This window comes from Hyperolius riggenbachi, chromosome 7 (genome assembly GCF_040937935.1).
Source record: "Hyperolius riggenbachi isolate aHypRig1 chromosome 7, aHypRig1.pri, whole genome shotgun sequence".
In the NCBI taxonomy this organism is placed as follows: Eukaryota; Metazoa; Chordata; class Amphibia; order Anura; family Hyperoliidae; genus Hyperolius; species Hyperolius riggenbachi.
This window is the reverse complement of record NC_090652.1, coordinates 320650444-320677497: the sequence shown is the minus strand read 5'-3', so window position 1 is coordinate 320677497 and position 27054 is coordinate 320650444. Positions and strand designations below refer to the sequence as shown.

Genomic DNA, 27054 nt, shown 5'->3' with positions numbered 1-27054 from the left:
CAACACCGATCGCCTGGAGAAGATGGTCAAGGACTACATGTCAGATGGCGTAGCTGTGTCGAACCATCCATCTGCACCCTTCAACTATTGGGTATCGAAGCTAGACACCTGGCACGAACTGGCAATGTACGCAATAGAGGTGCTGGCTTGCCCGGCAGCCAGCGTTATGTCGGAACGCTGTTTCAGTGCTGCCGGAGGCATCGTCACAGATCGGCGTATCCGCCTCTCTACAGAAAATGCAGACCGTCTGACTCAAATTAAAATGAATCAATCCTGGATTGGAAATGACTACGCAACACTCCAGGACCCCAACCAAGTAACATGACCAATGAACATCTGGGATGGTGTTGCGTTTCCGGGCCCTGTTTATTGAACCTCTCATCTGTATTACATTTATGACTGCATGGCGGCAAAAAGCATTGCTGCTATATCCGCACGCTTTTTGTCCACATGCAAGGCCTGGGTTGTTGTGTCTCACAAAGCGTGGCCTTCTCCTCCTGCGCCTGCTCCTGTTCCATCACGTCTGCTGCTGCTGGGTTAGCGTTGCCGCGTGGTCCCTGTTTATTGAACCACTTATCTTTATTACATTTATGACTGCATGGCGGTACAAAGCATGCTATCCGCACGCTTCTTGCCCTCATGCAAGGCCTGGGTTGTTGTGTCTCACAAAGCGTGGCCTTCTCCTCCTGCGCCTGCTCCTGTTCCATCACGTCTGCTGCTGCTGGGTTAGCGTTGCCGCGTGGTCTCTGTTTATTGAACCACTTATCTTTATTACATTTATGACTGCATGGCGGTACAAAGCATGCTATCCGCACGCTTCTTGCCCTCATGCAAGGCCTGGGTTGTTGTGTCTCACAAAGCGTGGCCTTCTCCTCCTGCGCCTCCTCCTGTTCCATCACGTCTGCTGCTGCTGGGTTAGCGTTGCCGCGTGGTCCCTGTTTATTGAACCACTTATCTTTATTACATTTATGACTGCATGGCGGTACAAAGCCTGCTATCCGCACGCTTCTTGCCCTCATGCAAGGCCGGGGTTGTTGTGTCTCACAAAGCGTGGCCTTCTTCTCCTCCTGCGCCACCCTCCTCCTGTTCCTTTACGTGTGCTGCTGCTGGGTTAGCGTTGCCGCGTGGTCCCTGTTTATTGAACCACTTATCTTTATTACATTTATGACTGCATGGCGGTACAAAGCATGCTATCCGCACGCTTCTTGCCCTCATGCAAGGCCTGGGTTGTTGTGTCTCACAAAGCGTGGCCTTCTCCTCCTGCGCCTCCTCCTGTTCCATCACGTCTGCTGCTGCTGGGTTAGCGTTGCCGCGTGGTCCCTGTTTATTGAACCACTTATCTTTATTACATTTATGACTGCATGGCGGTACAAAGCCTGCTATCCGCACGCTTCTTGCCCTCATGCAAGGCCGGGGTTGTTGTGTCTCACAAAGCGTGGCCTTCTTCTCCTCCTGCGCCACCCTCCTCCTGTTCCATCACGTGTGCTGCTGCTGGGTTAGCGTTACCGGTCCCTTTTCCTGGAACCTCTTATATGTATTACATTTATGACTGCATGCCGACAAAAAACATGTTACCTGTGCAAAGAAAACAGACATTTCCCGCATTTAAAAGACAGTTTTCCCTTTGAAACTTTAAAATCGATTTTCTCAAAAACTATAAGCTCTTTTTGCTAATTTTTTTTTCCTCTTGTACCCACTCCCAAGGTGCACATACCCTGTAAATTTGGGGTATGTGGCATGTAAGGAGGCTTTACAAACCACAAAAGTTCGGGTCCCCATTGACTTCCATTATGTTCGGAGTTCGGGTCGAACACCCGAACATCGCGGCCATGTTCGGCCTGTTCGGCCCGAACCCGAACATCTAGATGTTCGCCCAACACTATTTGAAGTAAATGGCAGTCTACAGGTGACATTCCGTGTTTGAGCCTATTTATAGTTTGTATAATTGTGAAGATTGTCCCATATGATTTTGTAGCGCTGTGTGTGGCAGGCAGCTGTGGTTGCAATTGAATATAATTTTATTAATAGATGTATTGCCATCCACCACAATTTACATCATTTTTTACAATGTAATTTACACTTTAGTCATTGTTTATGCTCCGAACGTACAGTAGCTTAACATTGTTTTTTTCTTCAATCTGTCTTGAATAAATAATCTAATCTACATTAATCAAGTAACCCCAAAATTCATTCTCTCCTCCAATCTTTCTTATACTATAATGATCTTTATGGCCCATGGAGAGTCTTGCACAGTGAAGAAAGGGATTACTTTTATTTACTCATGAGTGCATGGGTCTTACAGTACACCAGACTGGACTTTTTCTTAACTGACAGAAATCTGCTCCAGTTAGTTAGAAAAATCTGATATTGGCATTATATCTTCATCCCCCAGTAGACGTCTTGGTAAACCATCTGGAAAGCAATAGACCTCTGAGACAATCAGTTACTACCTCTCTAATGTTAAACCCTACTTTCGAATGTAAAAAAATATTGTTTCATTCTTTTCTATAAACAATTCTCTTGACATTGATGTGGCAACTTGTGTTTGGCACACAAGGCTGTACAGGGGCAATTGGAATAGGGGCACATCATAAGAAAAGTAAAGAGAATAAAATCTCCATCCTCATAAGCAGTATTAGAGACAAAGAAAAACTTCATAAAAACAGCAGTGCTGATCCATTTCATCACGGATCCTTCTGTGAGACCTTTTGGGCCTGAGCATAACTTTGCACTATTAACCATAGAATTTTCTATTTTCTTTTTGGACTTACAATTCTCGAAAGACATGGTCATTTCATAGACTGCTCAGACTTTATCCAGTTACTATTTTGACTTTTTATAACTATTACTTTACTATATCCGTCTGTTCAAAGCTACATACATTTTGTTATTTTTTATGTAATATTTCATACATTTATTTTATAAAATTATATTTAAATAAATAAAAATTGTTTGTCTAAGTGCTTGTTCTGAATATCGGCTGCAAAGAATCCTGCCTTTCGGAGAGAATGTTACCGTCAGTGGTGCTCGTAACGGGCAATTTCGACTTTGAGTGATTTTGTGGAGATTTTCCAGAATTTCTGTGACAATGTGTAGCAACTGAGGTCCGAGTACTGGTGATCTGCAGTATCACCAGTAATACGGATACTATATCTGATTATAATGTGATCTGCAGAATCACAAATAATACAGATATAAAATAGCAGGCAACCAACTTTAATTGTATGTGTGGGAAGTGATTGGTGCACACAGTAGTACTCCGAAGGTCCACACGCTAACCTCCCAGGCAGGGGAGATCAGGTAAGGATCTAAGGAGTAACCTCACCAGTGGCAATGGGCCCACTGGTGAGTAGGAGAGTCAGACAGAAATAGGCCGGCAACACACAGGCAGGTACAGTACTAAATCGGGAGTAAATAGCAGAGTGAGGGACAGGCGAAAGTCAGCAACAGGATCAGATGTCTAAAGTACAAAATCAGCGAGCAGGTTCAGAGTCAGAAATTAGGCAGGGTTGGCAACGATATCAGATAGGTGTAGTACAGAATCAGAGAGCGAGAGCTTAGTCAGGAACGAGCAGGGTCAACAACAATAATACAACAATATCAATCCTAATCTTAAGTGTGTAATCCGTAGCAACAACACCTGGGATCTAGTCTACGGTCTGAGCGCTAGCACAGGGGTGATCACGACAACAGACAGCGAGCTACTGACAGCGAGCTGTCTTTATGCTGGCAGAGGAGCCTAGGGGAACGCCCCCCTCAGGCGGCCAATCAGGGGCGAGATGCGCTCCCTGTGACGTCAGCTGACCAGTGGGTCAGCTGACTCACCTCCAGGAGGCGTAAATATCCCGACGCTGACCGCGCGCGCACTAGTCTCTCAGTGTGCGCGCGCGAGAGACCAGCGCGCGGCGAGGCAGAGAGGGCAGCGGGGACGAACAAAACGGCGTCCCCGCCGCTCGTTACAGTACCCCCTCCTTGATGCGTGGAATCCGGACACGTTTTACAAGGTTTCTCTGGATGTAATTGATGAAACCTAAGTCTAAGTTCTTCTGCATGTAACCGATGTCCCGGGACCCACAATCTCTCCTCGGGCCCGTACCCCTTCCAGTGAACCAAATACTGGAGTGAGTTCCGGACAAAACGAGAATCGAGAATCTCCTCGATCTCGTACTCAGGTTCACCATCAACAAGTACAGGGGGAGGGGGGGAGAGAAGTCCACATGCACCGCTGGTTTAAGCAGTGACACGTGAAATGACTTGGCACATCTCATGGTTACTGGTAGAGCCACCACAAAAGTCACATTGTTGATCTTCCTAGAGATGGGGTACGGACCGATGAACCTGGGTCCCAACTTAACTGAAGGCTGCTTGAGAGCAATATGCCGTGTGGAGACCCACACATAGTCTCCAGGCTCAAAGGTCCATTCCTTCGACCGCCTCCTGTCGGCCTGTCTCTTTTGCACACTAAAAGCCTTTTCTAAATTGGTCTTCACTAACGCCCCTATCTCCTTCAACGATCCCTGCCACATCTCCAATGCGGGAAAAGGAGAGGTCACCACGGGCATAGGGGAGAACTTAGGTGATCTGCCCGTGACCACCTGAAAAGGCGAAAACCCAGATGACCCACTTCTCAGATTATTATGTGCGAATTCCGCAAACGGTAGGAACCTGACCCACTCATGCTGGACATCCGACACGTAACACCGCAGGAATTGCTCAAGAGCCTGGTTGACCCTTTCGGTCTGCCCATTGGTCTGTGGGTGGTACCCTGAGGAAAACGAAAGCTCCATGCCCAAGTGCTAACAGAAAGCCTTCCAGAATTGAGATACGAACTGCACCCCTCTGTCCGACACTATATCCTCTGGAATACCGTGAAGGCGGAAGATGTGTAAGATAAATAAATCTGCCAATTGCTGGGCTGATGGGAACCCCTCTAGTGGAATAAAATGGGCCATCTTACTAAAGCGGTCCACCACCACCCAAATGACCGTCTTACCCTTAGAACTGGGGAGCTCCCCCACAAAATCCATGGACAGATGGGTCCATGGTTCCTCAGGCACTGGCAAACCTTGTAGGGTACCCACTGGGGAAATGTGAGACGACTTACTCCTGGCACAGATGGAGCAAGACCTCACAAACTCCTTACAATCCCGAGACAAAGATGGCCACCAGACACATCTGGACAACAGTTCCAGTGTTCTGGTAAACCCGGGAGGGCCTGCCACCGTATGGCTGTGAAACATCTCCAGAACTTGAAGTCTCATTTGGATGGGCACAAAGAGAACCCCTTCAGGCTTCCCTTCAGGGGAATCCTGTTGACAAGTCTTCAGAATGGCCCTTAGGTCTTCTCAAATCTCAGTGGTGGCCAGGACCACCCGCTCTGGGAGAATTGTCACTGGTTGAGAAGGTGGAGAAGATTCTGGTTCGAAGCACCTGGACAAGGCATCTGCTTTGACCTTTTTGTTCCCAGGTTTATACGTGATAATAAATCTAAACCTGGAGAAGAACAGAGACCAGCGGGCCTGTCAAAGGTTGAGTCTCTTAGCTCCCTCGATGTACTCCAGATTCTTGTGGTCGGTATAAACCGTGATAACATGTTCAGCCTTCTCCAACCAGTGACGCCATTCCTCAATTGCTAATTTGATGGCTAGTAGCTCCCTGTTCCCTATATCATAATTCCTCTCCGCAGCAGAGAACTTGCGGGAGAAGAAGGCACAGGGGTGTAAATGACCTTGGTAACCTGAATGTTGGGACAGTACAGCTCCTACCCCGATCTCTGAGGCGTCCACCTCCACAATGAAGGGAAAGTGGACGTCTACATGACGGAGAATCGGAGCAGCGCAGAACAAGTTTTTCAACAAGGAGAACGCTGAACAGGCCTGCTGAGTCCAGTGATAAGTATCCGCCCCCTTCTTAGTGAGGTCAGTAAGAGGGGACACCACGGAAGAGAAGCCCTTAATGAACTTCCTGTAGTAATTAGCAAAGCCCAGGAAACGATGAAGTGCCTTCAAGCCGAGGGGCTGCAGCCACTCCAAAATGGCTTCTACTTTCTTGGGGTCCATAGTCAAACCAGAAGTGGAAATAATGTACCCCAGGAACGGTACCTCAGTCTTCTCAAAAACACACTTCTCTAATTTGGTATAGAGATGGTTCATTCTAAGTTTTGATAACACATACTTGACATGGTCCCTATGCTCACCCAAACTCTTGGATAAGATCAGGATGTCATCCAGGTAAACTAAGACAAATCGACCTAGAACCTCCCTGAAAATCTCGTTAAAGGGAAGGTCCAAGCAAAATAAAAAAATGAGTTTCACTTACCTGGGGCTTCTACCAGCCCCATGCAGCCATCCTGTGCCCTCGTAGTCACTCACTGTTGCTCCAGTCCCCCGGTGGCAGCTTTCCGACCTCGAAGGTCGGCGGGACGCATTGCGTACATTTTTACGCATTCCCGCTAGTGCAGGAACACTAACACATACATTTTTACGCGTTACTGGTTCAATGTGTAAAAATGTATGTGTTAATGTTCCTGCACTAGCAGGAATGCGTAAAAATGTATGCAATGCGTCCCGCTGACCTCCGAGATCAGCAAGCTGCCAGCGGGGGACTGGAGTAGCAGTGAGTGACTACGAGGGCACAGGATGGCTGCATGGGGCTGGTAGAAGCCCCAGGTAAGTGAAACTCATTTTTTTTATTTTGCTTGGACATTCCCATTAACGAGTTCCTGGAAGACGGCCTGTGCGTTACACAACCCAAAGGGCATCACAAGGTACTCGTAATGCCCATCGGGAGTGTTGAAGGCCGTCTTCCATTCATCCCCCTCTCGTATACGGATGAGATTATATGCCCCCCAAAGATCTAATTTAGAGAACACACTGGCATTGGTGACCTGAGAGAACAGGTCATCTATTAGAGGAAGGGGGTACCGATTTCTGACCGTGATCTTATTAAGTCCCCGGTAGTCGATACAGGGTCGTAACCCCCCATCCTTCTTTTGTACAAAGAAGAACCCAGCCCCCGCAGGGGACTTAGAAGGGCGGGTGAAACCCTTGGCTAAATTCTCCTTAATGTATTCTTTCATTGCCAATTTCTCGGGCCCAGACAAATTATAAATGCGTCCTCTAGGAGGCATGGTACCCGGCCTCAGTTCAATTGGGCAGTCAAAACTCCGGTGAGGGGGGAGTTTATCTGCCGCCATCGGGCAGAATACGTCAAAAAATGCGGAATATTGTGGTGGCACCCCCTCTATGTGAAAGTGAGTAGTACACCCAGAAATCTTGTCCATATAGAGTTGGTGGCAGGAGGGAGTCCAACTCAAAAGTTGGCCAGAACTCCAATCGATCAGTGGAGAATGCCTCTGAAGCCAAGGCATACCCAAAACCACCGTGGAAGTGACCATTTTAAGAACAAAAAACTGAATCTCCTCCCTATGGAGGACCCCAACCCGGAGGAGAGGATTAGGGGTCAGAGAGAGAGGACGAGTAGACTGTAAGGGAGAGTCATCGATCGCAGTGATCACAATATGCCTGTCCAAGGGTTGGCTGGGAATTCCCCACTTACGGGCCAATTCGTAATCCAGAAAGTTTGCTGCCGAGCATGAATCAATGAACGCCTCAGTGGATATGACCTGATCCCCCAAGCAATAGAGCACGGCAGCAAACATCAGTTATTATGTAGAGGTAAAACTGGCTCACCTAGGTTAGTACCTCTAACTACACCTAGGCGAAGGAGTTTTCCGCCTTCCTTGAACAGTTTTGCACGATGTGACCCTTCTCTGCACAGTACATACAGAGCCCCTCCTTCCTCCTACGATTCTTCTCCAGCTCTGACAATCTGGATTGACCAATCTGCATTGGCTCATCCTGGGTAGCAGAGGAAGAAACAGGTAGCGGCCCTGGCTTAATAGAAGCTCTGGCCCGAGTCTGTTTCTGATACCGAACCCTCCTGTTAATTTTAACAGCCAGGGTTATGGCTTCATCCAGTGTTTTGGGTTCGGGATGGCTCAACATGATGTCTGAGACTGCATCAGACAAGCCGGTCAGGAAGCAATCTAACAGGGCAAAAGAACCCCATCTAGCCGACACTGCCCACCGTCTGAACTCAGCCGCATAAACTTCGACAGAGTTGTGACCTTGACGGAGAGTTTTCAACTTCCGTTCAGCTGTGGCCGCCAAATCCGGATCATCATAAATGACGGCCATAGCATCAAAAAAATTGCTGTACAGAAGACAAGGCCTCGTGACCTGTTGGCAAACTGCACGCCCAGGTCTGGGAGTCTCCTGACAACAAAGTCTTAATAAACGTTACTCTCTGCTGCTCTGAGCCCGAAGAGATAGGCCGTAACTCAAAATAGGACAATACACGATTCCTAAAATTACTAAAGTTAGACCTATGGCCTGAAAACTTCTCCGGAGGTGACATTCTCGGTTCCACCACTGGAGGGGATAACACTGGTAACCCAGGGTTTTGCAGGGTGCGAACCGCGTCTGACAGCTGATTAATCTGGTCTTGCTGGGCATTGACCGTGGCTGTCAGATTGGTTACTGCTGTGGTCAGGGCCTGAACCTGGTTACACAGAGCATCCATAATGTGGTCTGTTGTTCTGTGACAATGTGTAGCAACTGAGGTCCGAGTACTGGTGATCTGCAGTATCACCAGTAATACGGATACTATATCTGATTATTATGTGATCTGCAGAATCACAAATAATACAGATTTAGAAGAGCAGGCAACCAACTTTAATTGTATGTGTGGGAAGTGATTGGTGCACACAGTAGTACTCCGAAGGTTCCCACGCTAACCTCCCAGGCAGGGGAGATCAGGTAAGGATCTAAGGAGTAACCTCACCAGTGGCAATGGGCCCACTGGCGAGTAGGAGAGTCAGACAGAAATAGGTCGGCAACACGCTGGCAGGTACAGTTTTAAGTCGGAAGGCAATAGCAGAGTGAGGGACAGGCGAAAGTCGGCAACAGGATCAGATGTCTAAAGTACAAAATCAGTGAGCAGGTTCAGAGTCAGAAATCAGGCAGGGTTGGCAACGATATCAGATAGGTGTAGTACAGAATCAGAGAGTGAGAGCTTAGTCAGGAACGAGCAGAGTCAACAACAATAATACAACAATATCAATCCTAGTCTTAGGTGTGTAATCCGTAGCAACAACACCTGGGATCTAGTCTACGGTCTGAGCGCTAGCACAGGGGTGATCACGACAACAGACAGCGAGCTACTGACAGCGAGCTGTCTTTATGCTGGCAGAAGAGCCCAGGGGAACGCCCCCCTCAGGCGGCCAATCAGGGGCGAGATGCACTCCCTGTGACGTCAACTGACCAGCGGGTCAGCTGACTCGCCTCCGGGAGGCGTAAATATCCCAACGCTGACCGCGCACGCACACTAGTCTCTCAGTGTGCGCGCGCGAGACACCAGCACGCGGCGAGGCCGAGAGAGCGGCGGGGACGGACAAAACGGCGTCCCCGCTGCTCGTTACAATTTCATTTTGACCATAACCTTAATTATGAATGGAAGCAGATTTTGGCTTCGAGTCTGATTACAAGTAGTAATTACAGTTGAAATTTCAACTTTAATTACTGTATATACTCACATATAAGTCTAAATTTCAGCACAAAAAAATGTGCTGAAAAGTTACCCCCTCTGCTTATATGCGAGTTAGTGGAGCAGAATGGATGATGGAGCGGGTTATGTTACTGGCAGGGCAGTGTAAGAATCGTGCACTAGTGATCCTGCTCTTCCCAGCTGCCTCCATGCTGTGTCCGTGCCCCCCCCCCCATCCCCTGCAACATGGTGTGCAGAGTCCACTGCTCAAGACTACCTGTGTCCCCCGGCTTGTGGAGCGGGGCGTGCAAACAACGTGTCAATGGTGCAATGATCGGGGACTCTTCCTGTGTGGCAATCGCTGTGTCTCATATCTATGACGTCTTAAGACAAAGCTGTATCATCCTGGGGGCACATCAGGCTACTGTGAAGGGGGCTATACTGGATAGGGGGCTTTATACGCAATGCAATCACTTTTTCCTGGTTTCTGAGGGAAAAGTGGGTACCTCGGCTTATACACGGGTCAGCTTACATGCGCATATATATATATATATATATACGGTATACTTGCGTTGTAGTAGTGCTTGTTACGAGGTCAAAATTACGGACAGCTGTAATTTTTGGCTGGAAAACAGATTTTTTAATTGAAAATGGATCAATCGCGATTACAAATGTGAGTTATGCATGTACACAAAATTGGTCTCACAAGTACTCCCAATTTCGATTATGAATCAGCAATTTCTAGTCCATCAAGTAATGTTAATTTATAACAAAATTTCAATGGCCATTTGGCCAGGGTTATACAACCACAATATGGCTGTATAATGCAGGGCTTCCCAACCCTGTCCTTAACAGTGCATGTTTTGTGGAAATCCACAGAGGAAGTTAATCAGCTCTGCTGAGACACTAATTACCACACCTGTGAATGTTTGCGGTTTTCTGTAAAAATACACTGTTGGTGGTAATTGAGGACAGGGTTGGGAAGCCCTGGTATAATGATCTCTGACTGCTATACCTATTTTTTGGACCAATAAAAAATGATGTTCAGAGTGTGGGTAATAAAAAAATTATGTGGGGACCCCCTCCCAAGCCTCTTTAACCCCTTGTCCACCATGCAGGCTGGGATAGCCAGAATGCAGAGCTCTTGCCATGTGGGGCTCCACACCCTGAGCTATACCAGCCCGCATGGTCCATGGTATCGGGGGTCTCTGGAGGAGAAAGGTGGCCAAACCTCCCCCTCTTCCCTGGAGCCCTTGTCCAATCCAGTGACAAGGGGCTCTTCCCCACCTCTGCTGCCCAGGAGGAGGTGGGGGCCACTGAGGCCCTGGGTGGGGGGTTCATGGTGGCATCTGGGAGTACCCTATAAAAACGGGACTCCCAAATGCTTGTCCCATTCCAAGGTGAAATGAGTATACCCCTTACCCATTTCCACAAAGGGTTAGATTGAAATAAAAATGCAACCATCTTTGTCAAGCTCTTCACTGGCTGCAAATTACCCAGAGGATTCAGTTCAAACTCCTAACCCTAACCTACAAAGCTCTCCACAATCTCTCTCCCCGGTACATATCCTCACTAATCTCCAGATACAAACCCAATCGCAATCTCAGATCGGCACATGATCTTCTGTTGTCCTCCTCTAGAATTAACTCCTCACATTCACGTTTACAAGATTTCACACGCGCTTCACCCCTCCTCTGGAATGCCCTCCCACAACACATCCGTCACTCACCAACCTTTGTTACTTTTAAACGCTCTCTAAAAACACACTTGTTCCGACAAGCATATGCGCTACCTTAGGCCACTTCCCTTTGTCCTAAGACCAAATTGCACTCCTACTATGTATCCTAAAACACACTGCCTCTATATATTTATTGTATACTACCCCTCCTCTTGTTTCTCCCCCCCCCCCCCCCCCCTATTCCCTTTAGATTGTAAACTTGCAAGGGCAGGGCTCTCTCCCCCTTTGGTGTCTTGTTAACCATTATACATTTTATTCATCATAAAAAAGGGGAGACCCGAGAGCCCAATATGGTGTAGTAAGTCAAGGCAAAATGGTATAATGGAAAGGAGTAAAATATATACTCACAAACCCGGGTTACCTCCAGGCAACCACTGTATAAGCAGGTGAGGAGTTTGACCTGTCCCCACTCAGGATTAAGAAGTCGCTCTCTGTAGACGTGAAGAAAAAGGGGTATCCCCCTCCACCAAGGGTGGATGTATGATACAGTGTAAGCTGAACAGAGGCGCCAAAAGGGTAAAAACAGTATTTAAAATATTTAAAAATTGCTAAGGAGGCAGTGATGGACTACCCCCTCCAAGCAGACACACAAAAGCTGGGTAGTACAACAAAAATAAATGTATTGGTACACTCCAGGGTTTTTATACAACGCGTTTCGCAGGTATAAACCCGCTTCTTCAGGTAGTAGAGGTCGGAGTACCTCACTCCTCCTTCACACCCCCTCGCAGCTTAAACGCACACCTCAGAACAAAGAAACAAATTATTTTTGAGCATGTTTGTCTGATCACATACCAATACGTGCCTTTTTTCCCTAATAGTGTACTCCTACCTCTACTGCCTGAAGAAGCGGGTTTATACCTGCGAAACGCGTTGTATAAAAACCCTGGAGTGTACCAATACATTTATTTTTGTTGTACTACACAGCTTTTGTGTGTCTGCTTGGAGGGGGTAGTCCATCACTGCCTTCTTAGCAATTTTTAAATATTTTAAATACTGTTTTTACCCTTTTGGCGTCTCTGTTCAGCTTACACTGTATTTTATTCATCATGTTAATTTTATCACTGTCATTACCAATTCTATAATTTGCTTTTGTATCATTCTTTGTATTTTGTCACTAATTATGTATCTTGTATATTGGTGTACACCATTGTCTGTATTATGTACCCCATGTATGTTTCTTACTTTGTACAGCGCCACGGAATATGTTGGCGCTTTATAAATCAATAATAATAATAATAATAATTGTAAGGCCATATTGCGGCTGTATGGCGATCCTTGGCCAAATGGCCATTGAAACTTAGTTAAAAATCAACATTACTCAAAGTACTTGAAATTGCAAACTCGTAATCGATATTTCAAGTACCTGTGAGATCAATTTTGTGTACATCTGTAATCCGCATACATAATCAAAATCAATTATGAATGCCCATTTTTGATTCAAAAGTCTGTTTTCCAGCCGTAAATTACAGCGATCCGTAATTTCAACCTCGTAACAAGCACTACTAGTTACCATAAGGGTTTTATTGATATATACGGTTACATCTGGAGAGGTTGTGGAAATAACCCTTTTTCCTACAGGACTAGCTACCGTAGAGTTAGAATTGAATATTCAGAGGCTAATGCAAATTGGTGGCAGCTTACCTGATCTCTATACAAGATTGCAGATTGTATCGATTGTAAATACAATCCAAATTGTATTGAGTGTAGGCTCACCAACCAATCTAAAAAGTTACTTTGTCAGCAGTGCTGATTGCCTTCAGAATCCCCTCGGTGCTTGTGGACTGAATAGTAATCTGTGACGAAGGGAACAGGAATTGGAGGGTGACATCACAGTTTTCAATGAAGAGTTTATTGAAGATACCACAGGATAAGACTTGCAATATAGTGGATGGCATTGTTTTCTGGCAAGTGTCATTTTCTATCTATTTTTTTCAAGTTTTCTTGTTTGTTAAGTTTTACTATTTAGCACGTGTAGACCATCGGACACTGGTGTTACCTGGAATGTGTCCTGGTCACTGGGATGAAGAACCAGGTAAATTTCCTGAAGATTCTGCACTTGATTTCCATGCTTGAACTGAGAAATCTCATCAAACATCACTGATGCCACTAAATCCTTCGGGAAGCTGAGATTGCCGGTTCCGATAGCCGGGAACGATATGGACTTTCGACCATTCTGCTCTGCCTGCTTCAAACACTTGCTGATGATTCCTCGAAGTATCTGAATCAAGGAAAGTGAAATTTAAGCGTTTTCAAGCAAAGACTTTAAAAAGATATTATTATTATTAATTTATATAGTGCATTTTCCGTGGCGCTGTACAACAGCATACAGGGTATAACAATACAAAATAAACAATACAACAGTTAATACAAGACAAGCGTGGATAACAACTAATGCAGTGAACAAATTAACTACATATTTTACTCAGGGGTGGGGGGTATGTACACCCATTACACAGCATTGTGAGATAAAAGGGTAGGAGAGCACTGACTAAAAGGCCTTACAGTCTAAAGGTACATACACACGTCGGATTTTCGCAAATGACCGGTTGTTTGGACGTCAAATCGGGCCTGTGTACAGTCTGTCATTCAGCTGATAAGACTGGACTTGAGCGATCCGCTTGGCATTCGTTTGGACCTCCAAATGACGGGTCGTTTGCGAAAATCCGACGTGTGTACGAGCCTTTAGGTTTAAGGTATAGGACAATAGGTAGGGGGAAGCTGTGTATGGCGGATCAGTGAATAATGGTGCACATCGCCTATGCATAAAAATGGCGCCGCATTAAAAAGATACGCTTATCGCTATTTATCGTTAGTACTGCATAATAATGGCGCACAGGGAAAAAAGAAGAAAAACGGCACACACTAACGTTATTTATCAATAGTGGCACACACTAACGTTATTTAGCAATAGTGGCACACACTAACGTTATTTATCAATAGCGCCCTACATAAGCCAAACTGCAGACGTTATTTAACTGCAAAATGGTGAATGGATTTAATGTAACACTGTCAAGGTTAGGGTTAGGCACCACTGGGGGGTCTTAGGGTTAGGCACCACCAGGGGGGTCTTAGGGTTAGGCACCACCAGGGGGTGGTGAGGGTTAGGCACCACCAGGGGGGTGGTTAGGATTAGGCACCACCAGGGGGGTCTTAGGGTTAGGCACCATCAGGGGGGTCTTAGGGTTAGGCACCACCAGGGGGTGGTTAGGGTTAGGCACCACCAGGGAGGTAGTTAGGATTAGGCACCACCAGGGGGGTCTTAGGGTTAGACACCACAAGGGGGGTGGTTAGGGTTAGGCACCACTAGGGGGGTCTTAGGGTTAGGCACCACCAGGGGGGTCTTAGGTTTAGGCACCACCAGGGGGGTCTTAGGGTTAGGCACCACCAGGGGTGCGGTCTTAGGGTTAGGCAGCACCAGGCGGGTGGTTAGGGTTAGGCACCACCAGGGGGGTCTTAGGGTTAGGCACCACCAGGGGGGTGGTTAGGGGTAGGCACCACCAGGGGGGGGGGGTTAGGGTTAGGCACCACCAGGGGGGGTTTAGGGGTTAGGGATAGGTACAGAGAGGGTTTTGTGTGTTAATGCTAAATAACGATAAGGCTTTAACGCTAAATAACAATAAGGCATTAACGTTAAATAGCAATAAGGATTAGCGGCAACACCGTGCGCCATTATTCTCAGGCGCCATTTTCAGATGGACCAGTGTATGGAGTGGTATAAATGATGGTCAGTAGGCAAAGTGTCCTAGGTAGGAGAGTATTTTTGCCTGAAGAGGTGAGTTTTCAGATTTCGCCTAAAAAGATTAAGTGTGGGTGAGTAGCGGATGTCTTGATGGAGAGTGTTCCAGAGGAGGGGAGAGGATCAAGAGAAGTCTTGCAAGTGGGAGTAGGAAGAGGTGATCAGGGAAGAAGACAGAAGGATATCGCTAGCAGAGCAGAGATTGTGTGTAGGAGGGTATCTGGAGTTGATTTAGATAAGAAGAAGCTAGGTTGTGGAGAGCTTTGTAGGCGAGAGTAAGGATTTTAAATCATATCATTTGTGTAATTGGCAGCCAGTGAAGAGACTGACAGAGGGGGATAGGGCTGGAGAAGCGGGAGGAGAGGTGGATGAGGTGTGACTGGCAGCCAGTGAAGGGAGTGACAGAGGGGGATAGGGCTGGAGAAGCGGGAGGAGAGGTGGATGGGGTGTGATTGGCAGCCAGTGAAGGGAGTGACAGAGGGGGATAGGGTTGGAGAAGCGGGAGGAGAGGTGGATGGGGTGTGATTGGCAGCCAGTGAAGGGAGTGACAGAGGAGGATTGGGCTGGAGAAGCAGGAGGAGATGTGGATGAGGTGTGATTGGCAGCCAGTGAAGGGAGTGACAGAGGGGGATTGGGCTGGAGAAGCGGGAGGAGAGGTGGATGAGGTGTGATTGGCAGCCAGTGAGGGGAGTGACAGAGGGGGATAGGGCTGGAGAAGCAGGAGGAGAGGTGGATGGGGTGTGATTAGAAGCCAGTGGAGGGACTGACAAAGGGGGATTGGGCTGGAGAAGAGGGAGGAGAGGTGGATGAGGTGTGATTGGCAGCCAGTGAAGGGACTGACAGAGGGGGATAGGGCTGGAGAAGCGGGAGGAGAGGTGGATGAGGTGTGACTGGCAGCCAGTGAAGGGAGTGACAGAGGGGGATAGGGCTGGATAAGCAGGAGGAGAGGTGGATGAGGTGTGACTGGCAGCCAGTGAAGGGAGTGACAGAGGGGTATTGGGCTGGACAAGAGGGAGGAGAGGTGGATGAGGTGTGACTGGCAGCCAGTGAGGGGAGTGACAGAGGGGGATAGGGTTGGAGAAGGGGGAGGAGAGGTGGATGAGGTGTGATTGGAAGCCAGTGAAGGGAGTGACAGAGGGGGATAGGGTTGGAGAAGCTGGAGGAGAGGTGGATGAGGTGTGACTGGCAGCCAGTGAAGGGAGTGACAGAGGGGGATTGGGCTGGAGAAGCGGGAGGAGAGGTGGATGAGGTGTGATTGGCCGCCAGTGGAGGGACTGACAGAAGGTGATAGGGCTGGAGAAGCGGGAGGAGAGGTGGATGAGGTGTGATTGGCAGCCAGTGAAGAGACTGAAAGAGGGGGATAGGGCTGGAGAAGCGGGAGGAGAGGTGGATGAGGTGTGATTGGCAGCCAGTGAAGGGAGTGACAGAGGGGGATTGGGCTGGAGAAGCGGGAGGAGAGGTGGATGAGGTGTGACTGGCAGCCAGTGAGGGGAGTGACAGAGGGGGATAGGGCTGGAGAAGCGGGAGGAGAGGTGCATGAGGTGTGACTGGCAGCCAGTGAAGGGAGTGACAGAGGGGGATTGGGCTGGAGAAGAGGGAGGAGAGGTGGATGAGGTGTGACTGGCAGCCAGTGGAGGGAGTGACAGAGGGAAATTGGGCTGGAGAAGCGGGAGGAGAGGTGGATGAGGTGTGACTGGCAGCCAGTGAGGGGAGTGACAGAGGGAGATTGGGCTGGAGAAGCGGGAGGAGAGGTGGAAGGGTTGTGATTGGCAGCCAGTGAGGGGAGTGGCAGAGGGGGATAGGGCTGGAGAAGCGGGAGGAGAGGTGGATGAGGTGTGACTGGCAGCCAGTGAGGGGAATGACAGAGAGAGATTGGGCTGGAGAAGCGGGAGGAGAGGTGGATGAGGTGTGACTGGCAGCCAGTGAGGGGAGTGACAGAGGGGGATAGGGCTAGAGAAGCGGGAGGAGAGGTGGATGAGGTGTGATTGGCAGCCAGTGAAGGGAGTGACAGAGGGGGATTGGGCTGGAGAAGAGGGAGGAGAGGTGGATGAGGTGTGACTGGCAGCCAGTGAGGGGAGTGACAGAGGGAGATTGGGCTGGAGAAGCGGGAGGAGAGATGGATGAGGTGTGACTGGCAGCCAGTGAAGGGAGTGACAGAGGGGGATTGGGCTGGAGAAGCGGGAGGAGAGGTGGATGAGGTGTGACTGGCAGCCAGTGAAGGGATTGACAGAGGGGGATTGGGCTGGAGAAGAAGGAGGAGAGGTGGATGAGGTGTGACTGGCAGCCAGTGAGGGGAGTGACAGAGGGGGATAGGGTTGGAGAAGTGGGAGGAGAGGTGGATGAGGTGTGATTGGCAGCCAGTGAAGGGAATGACAGAGGGGGATAGGGCTGGAGAAGTGGGAGGAGAGGTGGATGAGGTGTGATTGGCAGCCAGTGAAGGGAGTGACAGAGAGGGATTGGGCTGGAGAAGCGGGAGGAGAGGTGGATGAGGTGTGACTGGCAGCCAGTGAGGGGAGTGACAGAGGGAGATTGGGCTGTAGAAGTGGGAGGAGAGGTGGATGAGGTGTGACTGGCAGCCAGTGAAGGGAGTGACAGAGGGGTATAGGGCTGTAGAAGCGGGAGGAGAGGTGGATGAGGTGTGACTGGCAGCAAGTGAAGGGAGTGACAGAGGGGGATAGGGCTGGAGAAGCGGGAGGAGAGTTGGATGAGGTGTGACTGGCAGCCAGTGAGGGGAGTGACAGAGGGAGATTGGGCTGTAGAAGCGGGAGGAGAGGTGGATGAGGTGTGATTGGCAGCCAGTGAAGGGAGTGACAGAGGGGGATAGGGCTTGAGAAGCGGGAGGAGATGTGGATGAGGTGTGACTGGCAGCCAGTGAAGGGAGTGACGGAGGGGGATAGGGCTGGAGAAGTGGGAGGAGAGGTGGATGAGGTGTGATTGGCAGCCAGGGAAGGGAGTGACAGAGGGGGATTGGGCTGGAGAAGCGGGAGGAGAGGTGGATGAGGTGTGACTGGCAGCCAGTGAGGGGAGTGACAGAGGGAGATTGGGCTGGAGAAACGGGAGGAGAGGTGGATGAGGTGTGACTGGCAGCCAGTGAAGGGAGTGACAGAGGGGGATAGGGCTGTAGAAGCGGGAGGAGAGGTGGATGAGGTGTGACTGGCAACCAGTGAAGGGAGTGACAGAGGGGGATAGGGCTGGAGAAGTGAGAGGAGAGGTGGATGAGGTGTGATTGGCAGCCAGTGAAGGGACTGACAGAGGGGGATAGGGCTGGAGAAGCGGGAGGAGAGGTGGATGAGGTGTGACTGGCAGCCAGTGAAGGGAGTGACAGAGGGGGATTGGGCTGGAGAAGAGGGAGGAGAGGTGGATGAGGTGTGACTGGCAGCCAGTGGAGGGACTGACAGAGGGAAATTGGGCTGGAGAAGCGGGAGGAGAGGTGGATGAGGTGCGATTGGCAGCCAGTGAGGGGAGTGACAGAGGGAGATTGGGCTGGAGAAGCGGGAGGAGAGGTGGATGAGGTGTGACTGGCAGCCAGTGATGGGAGTGACAGAGGGGGATAGGGCTAGAGAAGCGGGAGGAGAGGTGGGTGAGGTGTGATTGGCAGCCAGTGAAGGGAGTGACAGAGGGGGATTGGGCTGGAGAAGAGGGAGGAGAGGTGGATGAGGTGTGACTGGCAGCCAGTGAGGGGAGTGACAGAGGGAGATTGGGCTGGAGAAGCGGGAGGAGAGGTGGATGAGGTGTGACTGGCAGCCAGTGAAGGGAGTGACAGAGGGGGATTGGGCTGGAGAAGCGGGAGGAGAGGTGGATGAGGTGTGACTGGCAGCCAGTGAAGGGATTGACAGAGGGGGATTGGGCTGGAGAAGAAGGAGGAGAGGTGGATGAGGTGTGACTGGCAGCCAGTGAGGGGAGTGACAGAGGGGGATAGGGTTGGAGAAGTGGGAGGAGAGGTGAATGAGGTGTGATTGGCAGCCAGTGAAGGGAGTGACAGAGGGGGATAGGGCTGGAGAAGTGGGAGGAGAGGTGGATGAGGTGTGATTGGCAGCCAGTGAAGGGAGTGACAGAGGGGGATTGGGCTGGAGAAGCGGGAGGAGAGGTGGATGAGGTGTGACTGGCAGCCAGTGAGGGGAGTGACAGAGGGAGATTGGGCTGTAGAAGTGGGAGGAGAGGTGGATGAGGTGTGACTGGCAGCCAGTGAAGGGAGTGACAGAGGGGGATAGGGCTGTAGAAGCGGGAGGAGAGGTGGATGAGGTGTGACTGGCAGCCAGTGAAGGGAGTGACAGAGGGGGATAGGGCTGGAGAAGCAGGAGGAGAGGTGGATGAGGTGTGACTGGCAGCCAGTGAGGGGAGTGACAGAGGGAGATTGGGCTGTAGAAGCGGGAGGAGAGGTGGATGAGGTGTGATTGGCAGCCAGTGAAGGGAGTGACAGAGGGGGATAGGGCTGGAGAAGCGGGAGGAGAGGTGGATGAGGTGTGACTGGCAGCCAGTGAAGGGAGTGACAGAGGGGGATTGGGCTGGAGAAGCGGGAGGAGAGGTGGATGAGGTGTGACTGGCAGCCAGTGAAGGGAGTGACAGAGGGGGATAGGGCTGTAGAAGCGGGAGGAGAGGTGGATGAGGTGTGACTGGCAGCCAGTGAAGGGAGTGACAGAGGGGGATAGGGCTGGAGAAGTAGGAGGAGAGGTGGATGAGGTGTGATTGGCAGCCAGTGAAGTGAGTGACAGAGGGGGATTGGGCTGGAGAAGCGGGAGGAGAGGTGGATGAGGTGTGACTGGCAGCCAGTGAAGGGAGTGACAGAGGGGGATAGGGCTGGAGAAGTGGGAGGAGAGGTGGATGAGGTGTGATTGGCAGCCAGTGAAGGGAGTGACAGTGGGGGATTGGGCTGGAGAAGCGGGAAGAGAGGTGGATTAGGTGTGACTGGCAGCCAGTGAGGGGAGTGACAGAGGGAGATTGGGCTGTAGAAGCTAGAGACGAGGTGGATGAGGTGTGACTGGCAGCCAGTGAAGGGAGTGACAGAGGGGGATAGGGCTGTAGAAGTGGTAGGAGAGGTGGATGAGGTGTGACTGGCAGCCAGTAAAGGGAGTGACAGAGGGGGATAGGGCTGGTGAAGCGGGAGGAGAGGTGGATGAGGTGTGACTGGCAGCCAGTGAGGGGAGTGACAGAGGGAGATTGGGCTGTAGAAGCGGGAGGAGAGGTGGATGAGGTGTGATTGGCAGCCAGTGAAGGGAGTGACAGAGGGGGATAGGGCTGGATAAGCGGGAGGATAGGTGGATAAGGTGTGATTGGCAGCCAGTGAGGGGCGTGACAGAGGGGGATTGGGCTGGAGAAGCGGGAGGAGAGGTGGATGAGGTGTGACTGGCAGCCAGTGAAGAGAGTGACAGAGGGGGATAGGGCTGGAGAAGCGGGAGGAGAGGTGGATGAGGTGTGACTGGCAGCCAGTGAAGGGAGTGACAGAGGGGGATAGGGCTGGAGAAGCAGGAGGAGAGGTGGATGAGGTGTGACTGGCAGCCAGTGAAGGGAGTGACAGAGGGGGATAGGGCTGGAGAAGCGGGAGGAGAGGTGGATGAGGTGTGATTGGCAGCCAGTGAAGGGAGTAATAGAGGGGGATATTGCCGGAGAAGCGGGAGGAGAGGTGGATGAGGTGCGATTGGCAGCCAGTGAAGGGAGTGACAGAGGGGAATAGGGCTGAAGAAGCGGGAGGAGAGGTGGATGAGGTGTGATTGGCAGCCAGTGAAGGGAGTGACAGAGGGGGATAGGGCTGGAGAAGCGGGAGGAGAGGTGGATGAGGTGTGACTGGCAGCCAGTAAGGGGAGTGACAGAGGGGGATAGGGCTGGAGAAGCGGGAGGAGAGGTGGATGAGGTGTGATTGACGCAGTGAGGGGAGTGACAGAGGGGGATAGGGCTGGAGAAGCGGGAGGAGAGGTGGATGAGGTGTGATTGGCAGCCAGAGAAGAGACTGACAGAAGGGAATAGGGCTGAGAAGCAGGAGGAGAGGTGGATGAGATGCGATTGGCAGCCAGTGAAGGGAGTGAAAGAGGGGGATAGGGCAGGAGAAGCGGGAGGGGAGGTGGATGAGGTGTGATTGGCAGCCAGTGAAGGGAGTGACAGAGGGGGATAGGGCTGAAGAAGCGGGACGAGAGGTGGATGAGGTGTGATTGGCAGCCAGTGAAGGGAGTGACAGAGGGGGATAGGACTGGAGAAGCAGGAGGAGAGGTGGATGAGGTGTGACTGGCAGCCAGTGAGGAGACTGACAGAGGGGGATAGGGCTGGAGAAGTGGGAGGAGAGGTGAATGAGGTGTGATTGGCAGCCAGTGAAGGGAGTGACAGAGGAGGATAGGGTTGGAGAAGTGGGAGGAGAGGTGGGTGAGGTGTGATTGGCAGCCAGTGAAGGGAGTGAAAGAGGGAGATAGGGCTGGAGAAGCGGGAGGAGAGGTGGATGAGGTGTGATTGGCAGCCAGTGAAGGGAGTGACAGAGGGGGATAGGGCTGGATAAGTGGGAGGAGAGGTGGATGAGGTGTGATTGGCAGCCAGTGAAGGGAGAGACAAAGGGGGATTGGGCTGGAGAAGTGGGAGGAGAGGTGGATGAGGTGTGATTGGCAGCCAGTGAAGGGAGTGACAGAGGGGGATAGAGCTGGAGAAGTGGGAGGAGAGGTGGATGAGGTGTGATTGGCAGCCAGTGAAGGGAGTGACAGAGGGGGATAGGGCTGGAGAAGTGGGAGGAGAGGTGGATGATGTGTGATTGGCAGCCAGTGAAGGGAGTGACAGAGGGGGATAGGGCTGGAGAAGCGGGAGGAGAGGTGGATGAGGTGTGACTGGCAGCCAGTGAAGGGAGTGACAGAGGGGGATAGGGCTGGAGAAGTGGGAGGAGAGGTGGATGAGGTGTGACTGGCAGCCAGTGAAGGGAGTGACAGAGGGGGATTTGCCTGGAGAAGTGGGAGGAGAGGTGGATGAGGTGTGACTGGCAGCCAGTGAAGGGAGTGACAAAGGGGGATTGGGCTGGAGAAGTGGGAGGAGAGGTGGATGAGGTGTGATTGGCAGCCAGTGAAGGGAGTGACAGAGGGGGATAGGGCTGGAGAAGCGGGACGAGAGGTGGATGAGGTGTGACTGGCAGCCAGTGGAGGGAGTGACAGAGGGGATAGGGCTGGAGAAGTGGGGGGAGAGGTGGATGAGGTGTGATTGGCAGCCAGTGAAGGGAGTGACAGAGGGGGATAGGGCTGGAGAAGCTGGACGAGAGGTGGATGAGGTGTGACTGGCAGCCAGTGAAGAGACTGACAGAGGGGGATAGGGCTGGAAAAGTGGAAGGAGAGGTGGATGAGGTGTGACTGGCAGCCAGTGAAGGGAGTGACAGAGGAGGATTGGGCTGGAGAAGCGGTAGGAGAGGTGGATGAGGTGTGACTGGCAGCCAGTGAAGGGAGTGACAGAGGGGGATAGGGCTGGAGAAGTGGGAGGAGAGGTGGATGAGGTGTGACTGGCAGCCAGTGAAGGGAGTGACAGAGGGGGATTTGCCTGGAGAAGTGGGAGGAGAGGTGGATGAGGTGTGACTGGCAGCCAGTGAAGGGAGTGACAGAGGGGGATAGGGATGGAGAAGCGGGAGGAGAGGTGGATGATGTGTGACTGGCAGCCAGTGAAGGGAGTGACAGAGGGGAATAGGGCTGGAGAAGCGGGAGAAGAGGTGGATGAGGTGTGATTGGCAGCCAGTGAAGAGACTGACAGAGGGGGATAGGGCTGGAGAAGCTAGAGGAGAGGTGGATGAGGTGTGACTGGCAGCCAGTGAAGAGACTGACAGAGGGGGATAGGGCTAGAGAAGCGGGAGGAGAGGTGGATGAGGTGTGATTGGCAGCCAGTGAAGGGAGTGAAAGAGGGGGATAGGGTTGGAGAAGCAGGAGGAGAGGTGGATGAGGTGTGATTGGCAGCCAGTGAAGGGAGTGACAGAGGGGGATAGGGCTGGAGAAGCGGGAGGAGAGGTGGATGAGGTGTGATTGGCAGCCAGTGAAGGGAGTGACAGAGGGGGATAGGGCTGGAGAAGCGGGAGGAGAGGTGGATGAGGTGTGATTGGCAGCCAGTGAAGGGAGTGACAGAGGGGGATAGGGCTGGAGAAGCGGGAGGAGAGGTGGATGAGGTGTGATTGGCAGCCAGTGAAGGGAGTGACAGAGGGGGATAGGGCTGGAGAAGTGGGAGGAGAGGTGGATGAGGTGTAACTGGCAGCCAGTGATGGGAGTGACAGAGGGGGATAGGGCTGGAGAAGTGGGAGGAGAGGTGGATGAGGTGTGATTGGCAGCCAGTAAAGGGAGTGACAAAGAGGGATAGGGTTGGAGAAGTGGGAGGAGAGGTGGATGAGGTGTGATTGGCAGCCAGTGAAGGGAGTGACAGAGGGTGTAAAATTGGAGAAGCGGGAGGAGAGGCGGATGAGGTGTGACTGGCAGCCAGTGAAGAGAGTGACAGAGGGGGATTGGGCTGGAGAAGCAAGAGGAGAGGTGGATGAGGGGTGATTGGCAGCCAGTGAAGGGAGTGACAGAGGTGGATTGGGCTGGAGAAGTGGAATGAGAGGTGGATGAGGTGTGATTGGCAGCCAGTGGAGGGAGTGACAGAGGGGGATAGGGCTGGAGAAGCATTAGGAGAGGTGGATGAGGTGTGATTGGCAGCCAGTGAGGGGAGTGACAGAGGGGGTTTGGGCTGGAGAAGTGGGAGGAGAGGTGGATGAGGTGTGATTGGCAGTCAGTGAAGGCTGTGACAGAGAGGGATAGGGCTGGAGAAGTGAGAGGAGAGGTGAATGAGGTGTGATTGGCAGCCAGTGAAGGGAGTGACAGAGGGGGATAGGGCTGGAGAATTGGGAGGAGAGGTGGATGAGGTGTGATTGGCAGCCAGTGAAGGGAGTGACAGAGGGGGATAGGGCTGGAGATGCGGGTGGAGAGGTAGATGAGGTGTGATTGGCCGCCAGTGAAGGGAGTGACAGAGGGGGATAGGGCTGGAGAAGCGGGAGGAGAGGTGGATGAGGGGTGATTGGCAGTCAGTGAAGGGACTGACAGAGGGGGATAGGGCAGGAGAAGCGGGAGGAGAGGTGGATGAGGTGTGACTGGCAGCCAGTGAGGGGAGTGACAGAGGGGTATAGGGTTGGAGAAGTGGGAGGAGAGGTGGATGAGGTGTGATTGGCAGCCAGTGAAGGGAGTGACAGAGGGAGATTGGGCTGGAGAAGCGGGATGAGAGGTGGATGAGGTGTGATTGGCAGCCAGTGAGGGGAGTGACAGAGGGGGATAGGGCTGGAGAAGTAGGAGGAGATGTGGATGAGGTGTGATTGGCAGCCAGTTAAGGGAGTGACAGAGGGGGATAGTGCTGGAGAAGCGGGAGGAGAGAAGGATGAGGTGTTACTGGCAGCCAGTGAGGGGAGTGACAGAGGGGGATAGGGCTGGAGAAGCGGGAGGAGAGGTGGATGAGGTGTGATTGGCAGCCAGTGAGGGGAGTGACAGAGGTGGATAGGGCTGGAGAAGTGGGAGGAGATGTGGATGAGGTGTGATTGGCAGCCAGTGAAGGGAGTGACAGAGGGGGATAGGGCTGGAGAAGTGGGAGGAGAGAAGGATGAGGTGTTACTGGCAGCCAGTGAGGGGAGTGACAGAGGGGGACAGGGCTGGAGAAGTGGGAGGAGAGGTGGATGAGGTGTGATTGGCAGCCAGTGAGGGGAGTGACAGAGGTGGATAGGGCTGGAGAAGTGGGAGGAGATGTGGATGAGGTGTGATTGGCAGCCAGTGAAGGGAGTGACAGAGGGGGATAGGGCTGGAGAAGGGGGAGGAGAGGTGGATGAGGTGTGATTGGCAGCCAGTGGAGGGACTGACAGAGGGGATAGGGCTGGAGAAGTGGGAGGAGAGATGGATGAGGTGTGACTGGCAGCCAGTGAAGGGAGTGACAGAGGGGAATAGGGCTGGAGAAGCGGGAGAAGAGGTGGATGAGGTGTGATTGGCAGCCAGTGAAGAGACTGACAGAGGGGGATAGGGCTGGAGAAGCTAGAGGAGAGGTGGATGAGGTGTAACTGGCAGACAGTGATGGGAGTGACAGAGGGGGATAGGGCTGGAGAAGTGGGAGGAGAGGTGGATGAGGTGTGATTGGCAGCCAGTAAAGGGAGTGACAGAGAGGGATAGGGTTGGAGAAGTGGGAGGAGAGGTGGATGAGGTGTGATTGGCAGCCAGTGAAGGGAGTGACAGAGGGGGTAAGATTGGAGAAGCGGGAGGAGAGGCGGATGAGGTGTGACTGGCAGCCAGTGAAGAGAGTGACAGAGGGGGATTGGGCTGGAGAAGCAGGAGGAGAGGTGGATGAGGGGTGATTGGCAGCCAGTGAAGGGAGTGACAGAGGGGGTTTGGGCTGGAGAAGTGGGAGGAGAGGTGGATGAGGTGTGATTGGCAGTCAGTGAAGGCTGTGACAGAGAGGGATAGGGCTGGAGAAGTGAGAGGAGAGGTGGATGAGGTGTGATTGGCAGCCAGTGAAGGGAGTGACAGAGGGGGATAGGGCTGGAGATGCGGGTGGAGAGGTAGATGAGGTGTGATTGGCCGCCAGTGAAGGGAGTGACAGAGGGGGATAGGGCTGGAGAAGCGGGAGGAGAGGTGGATGAGGGGTGATTGGCAGTCAGTGAAGGGACTGACAGAGGGGGATAGGGCAGGAGAAGCAGGAGGAGAGGTGGATGAGGTGTGACTGGCAGCCAGTGAGGGGAGTGACAGAGGGGTATATGGTTGGAGAAGTGGGAGGAGAGGTGGATGAGGTGTGATTGGCAGCCAGTGAAGGGAGTGACAGAGGGAGATTGGGCTGGAGAAGCGGGATGAGAGGTGGATGAGGTGTGATTGGCAGCCAGTGAGGGGAGTGACAGAGGGGGATAGGGCTGGAGAAGTGGGAGGAGATGTGGATGAGGTGTGATTGGCAGCCAGTTAAGGGAGTGACAGAGGGGGATAGTGCTGGAGAAGCGGGAGGAGAGAAGGATGAGGTGTTACTGGCAACCAGTGAGGGGAGTGACAGAGGGGGATAGGGCTGGAGAAGCGGGAGGAGAGGTGGATGAGGTGTGATTGGCAGCCAGTGAGGGGAGTGACAGAGGTGGATAGGGCTGGAGAAGTGGGAGGAGATGTGGATGAGGTGTGATTGGCAGCCAGTGAAGGGAGTGACAGAGGGGGATAGGGCTGGAGAAGCGGGAGGAGAAAAGGATGAGGTGTTACTGGCAGCCAGTGAGGGGAGTGACAGAGGGGGATAGGGCTGGAGAAGCGGGAGGAGAGGTGAATGTGGTGTGATTGGCAGTCAGTGAAGGGACTGACAGAGGGGGATAGGGCAGGAGAAGCAGGAGGAGAGGTGGATGAGGTGTGACTGGCAGCCAGTGAGGGGAGTGACAGAGGGGTATATGGTTGGAGAAGTGGGAGGAGAGGTGGATGAGGTGTGATTGGCAGCCAGTGAAGGGAGTGACAGAGGGAGATTGGGCTGGAGAAGCGGGATGAGAGGTGGATGAAGTGTGATTGGCAGCCAGTGAGGGGAGTGACAGAGGGGGATAGGGCTGGAGAAGTGGGAGGAGATGTGGATGAGGTGTGATTGGCAGCCAGTTAAGGGAGTGACAGAGGGGGATAGTGCTGGAGAAGCGGGAGGAGAGAAGGATGAGGTGTTACTGGCAACCAGTGAGGGGAGTGACAGAGGGGGATAGGGCTGGAGAAGCGGGAGGAGAGGTGGATGAGGTGTGATTGGCAGCCAGTGAGGGGAGTGACAGAGGTGGATAGGGCTGGAGAAGTGGGAGGAGATGTGGATGAGGTGTGATTGGCAGCCAGTGAAGGGAGTGACAGAGGGGGATAGGGCTGGAGAAGCGGGAGGAGAAAAGGATGAGGTGTTACTGGCAGCCAGTGAGGGGAGTGACAGAGGGGGATAGGGCTGGAGAAGCGGGAGGAGAGGTGAATGTGGTGTGATTGGCAGCCAGTGAAAGGAGTGACAGAGGGGGATAGGGCTGGAGAAGCGGGAGGAGAGGTGGATGAGGTGTGATTGGCAGCCAGTGGAGGGACTGACAGAGGAGATAGGGCTGGAGAAGTGGGAGGAG

General features: G+C 52.0%; 1 protein-coding gene across 1 annotated transcript in view; it reads right to left on the bottom strand.

Annotated features, from left to right (window-relative positions):
* Window positions 1–27054, bottom strand: part of LOC137526222 (protein mono-ADP-ribosyltransferase PARP14-like) — a 494364-nt gene that overhangs the window by 114924 nt on the left and 352386 nt on the right. Inside the window, exon 8 of the mRNA XM_068247439.1 lies at window positions 13281–13502. Coding sequence (XP_068103540.1) covers window positions 13281–13502 — 222 coding nt within the window. The remainder of the gene's footprint in view (window positions 1–13280; window positions 13503–27054) is intronic.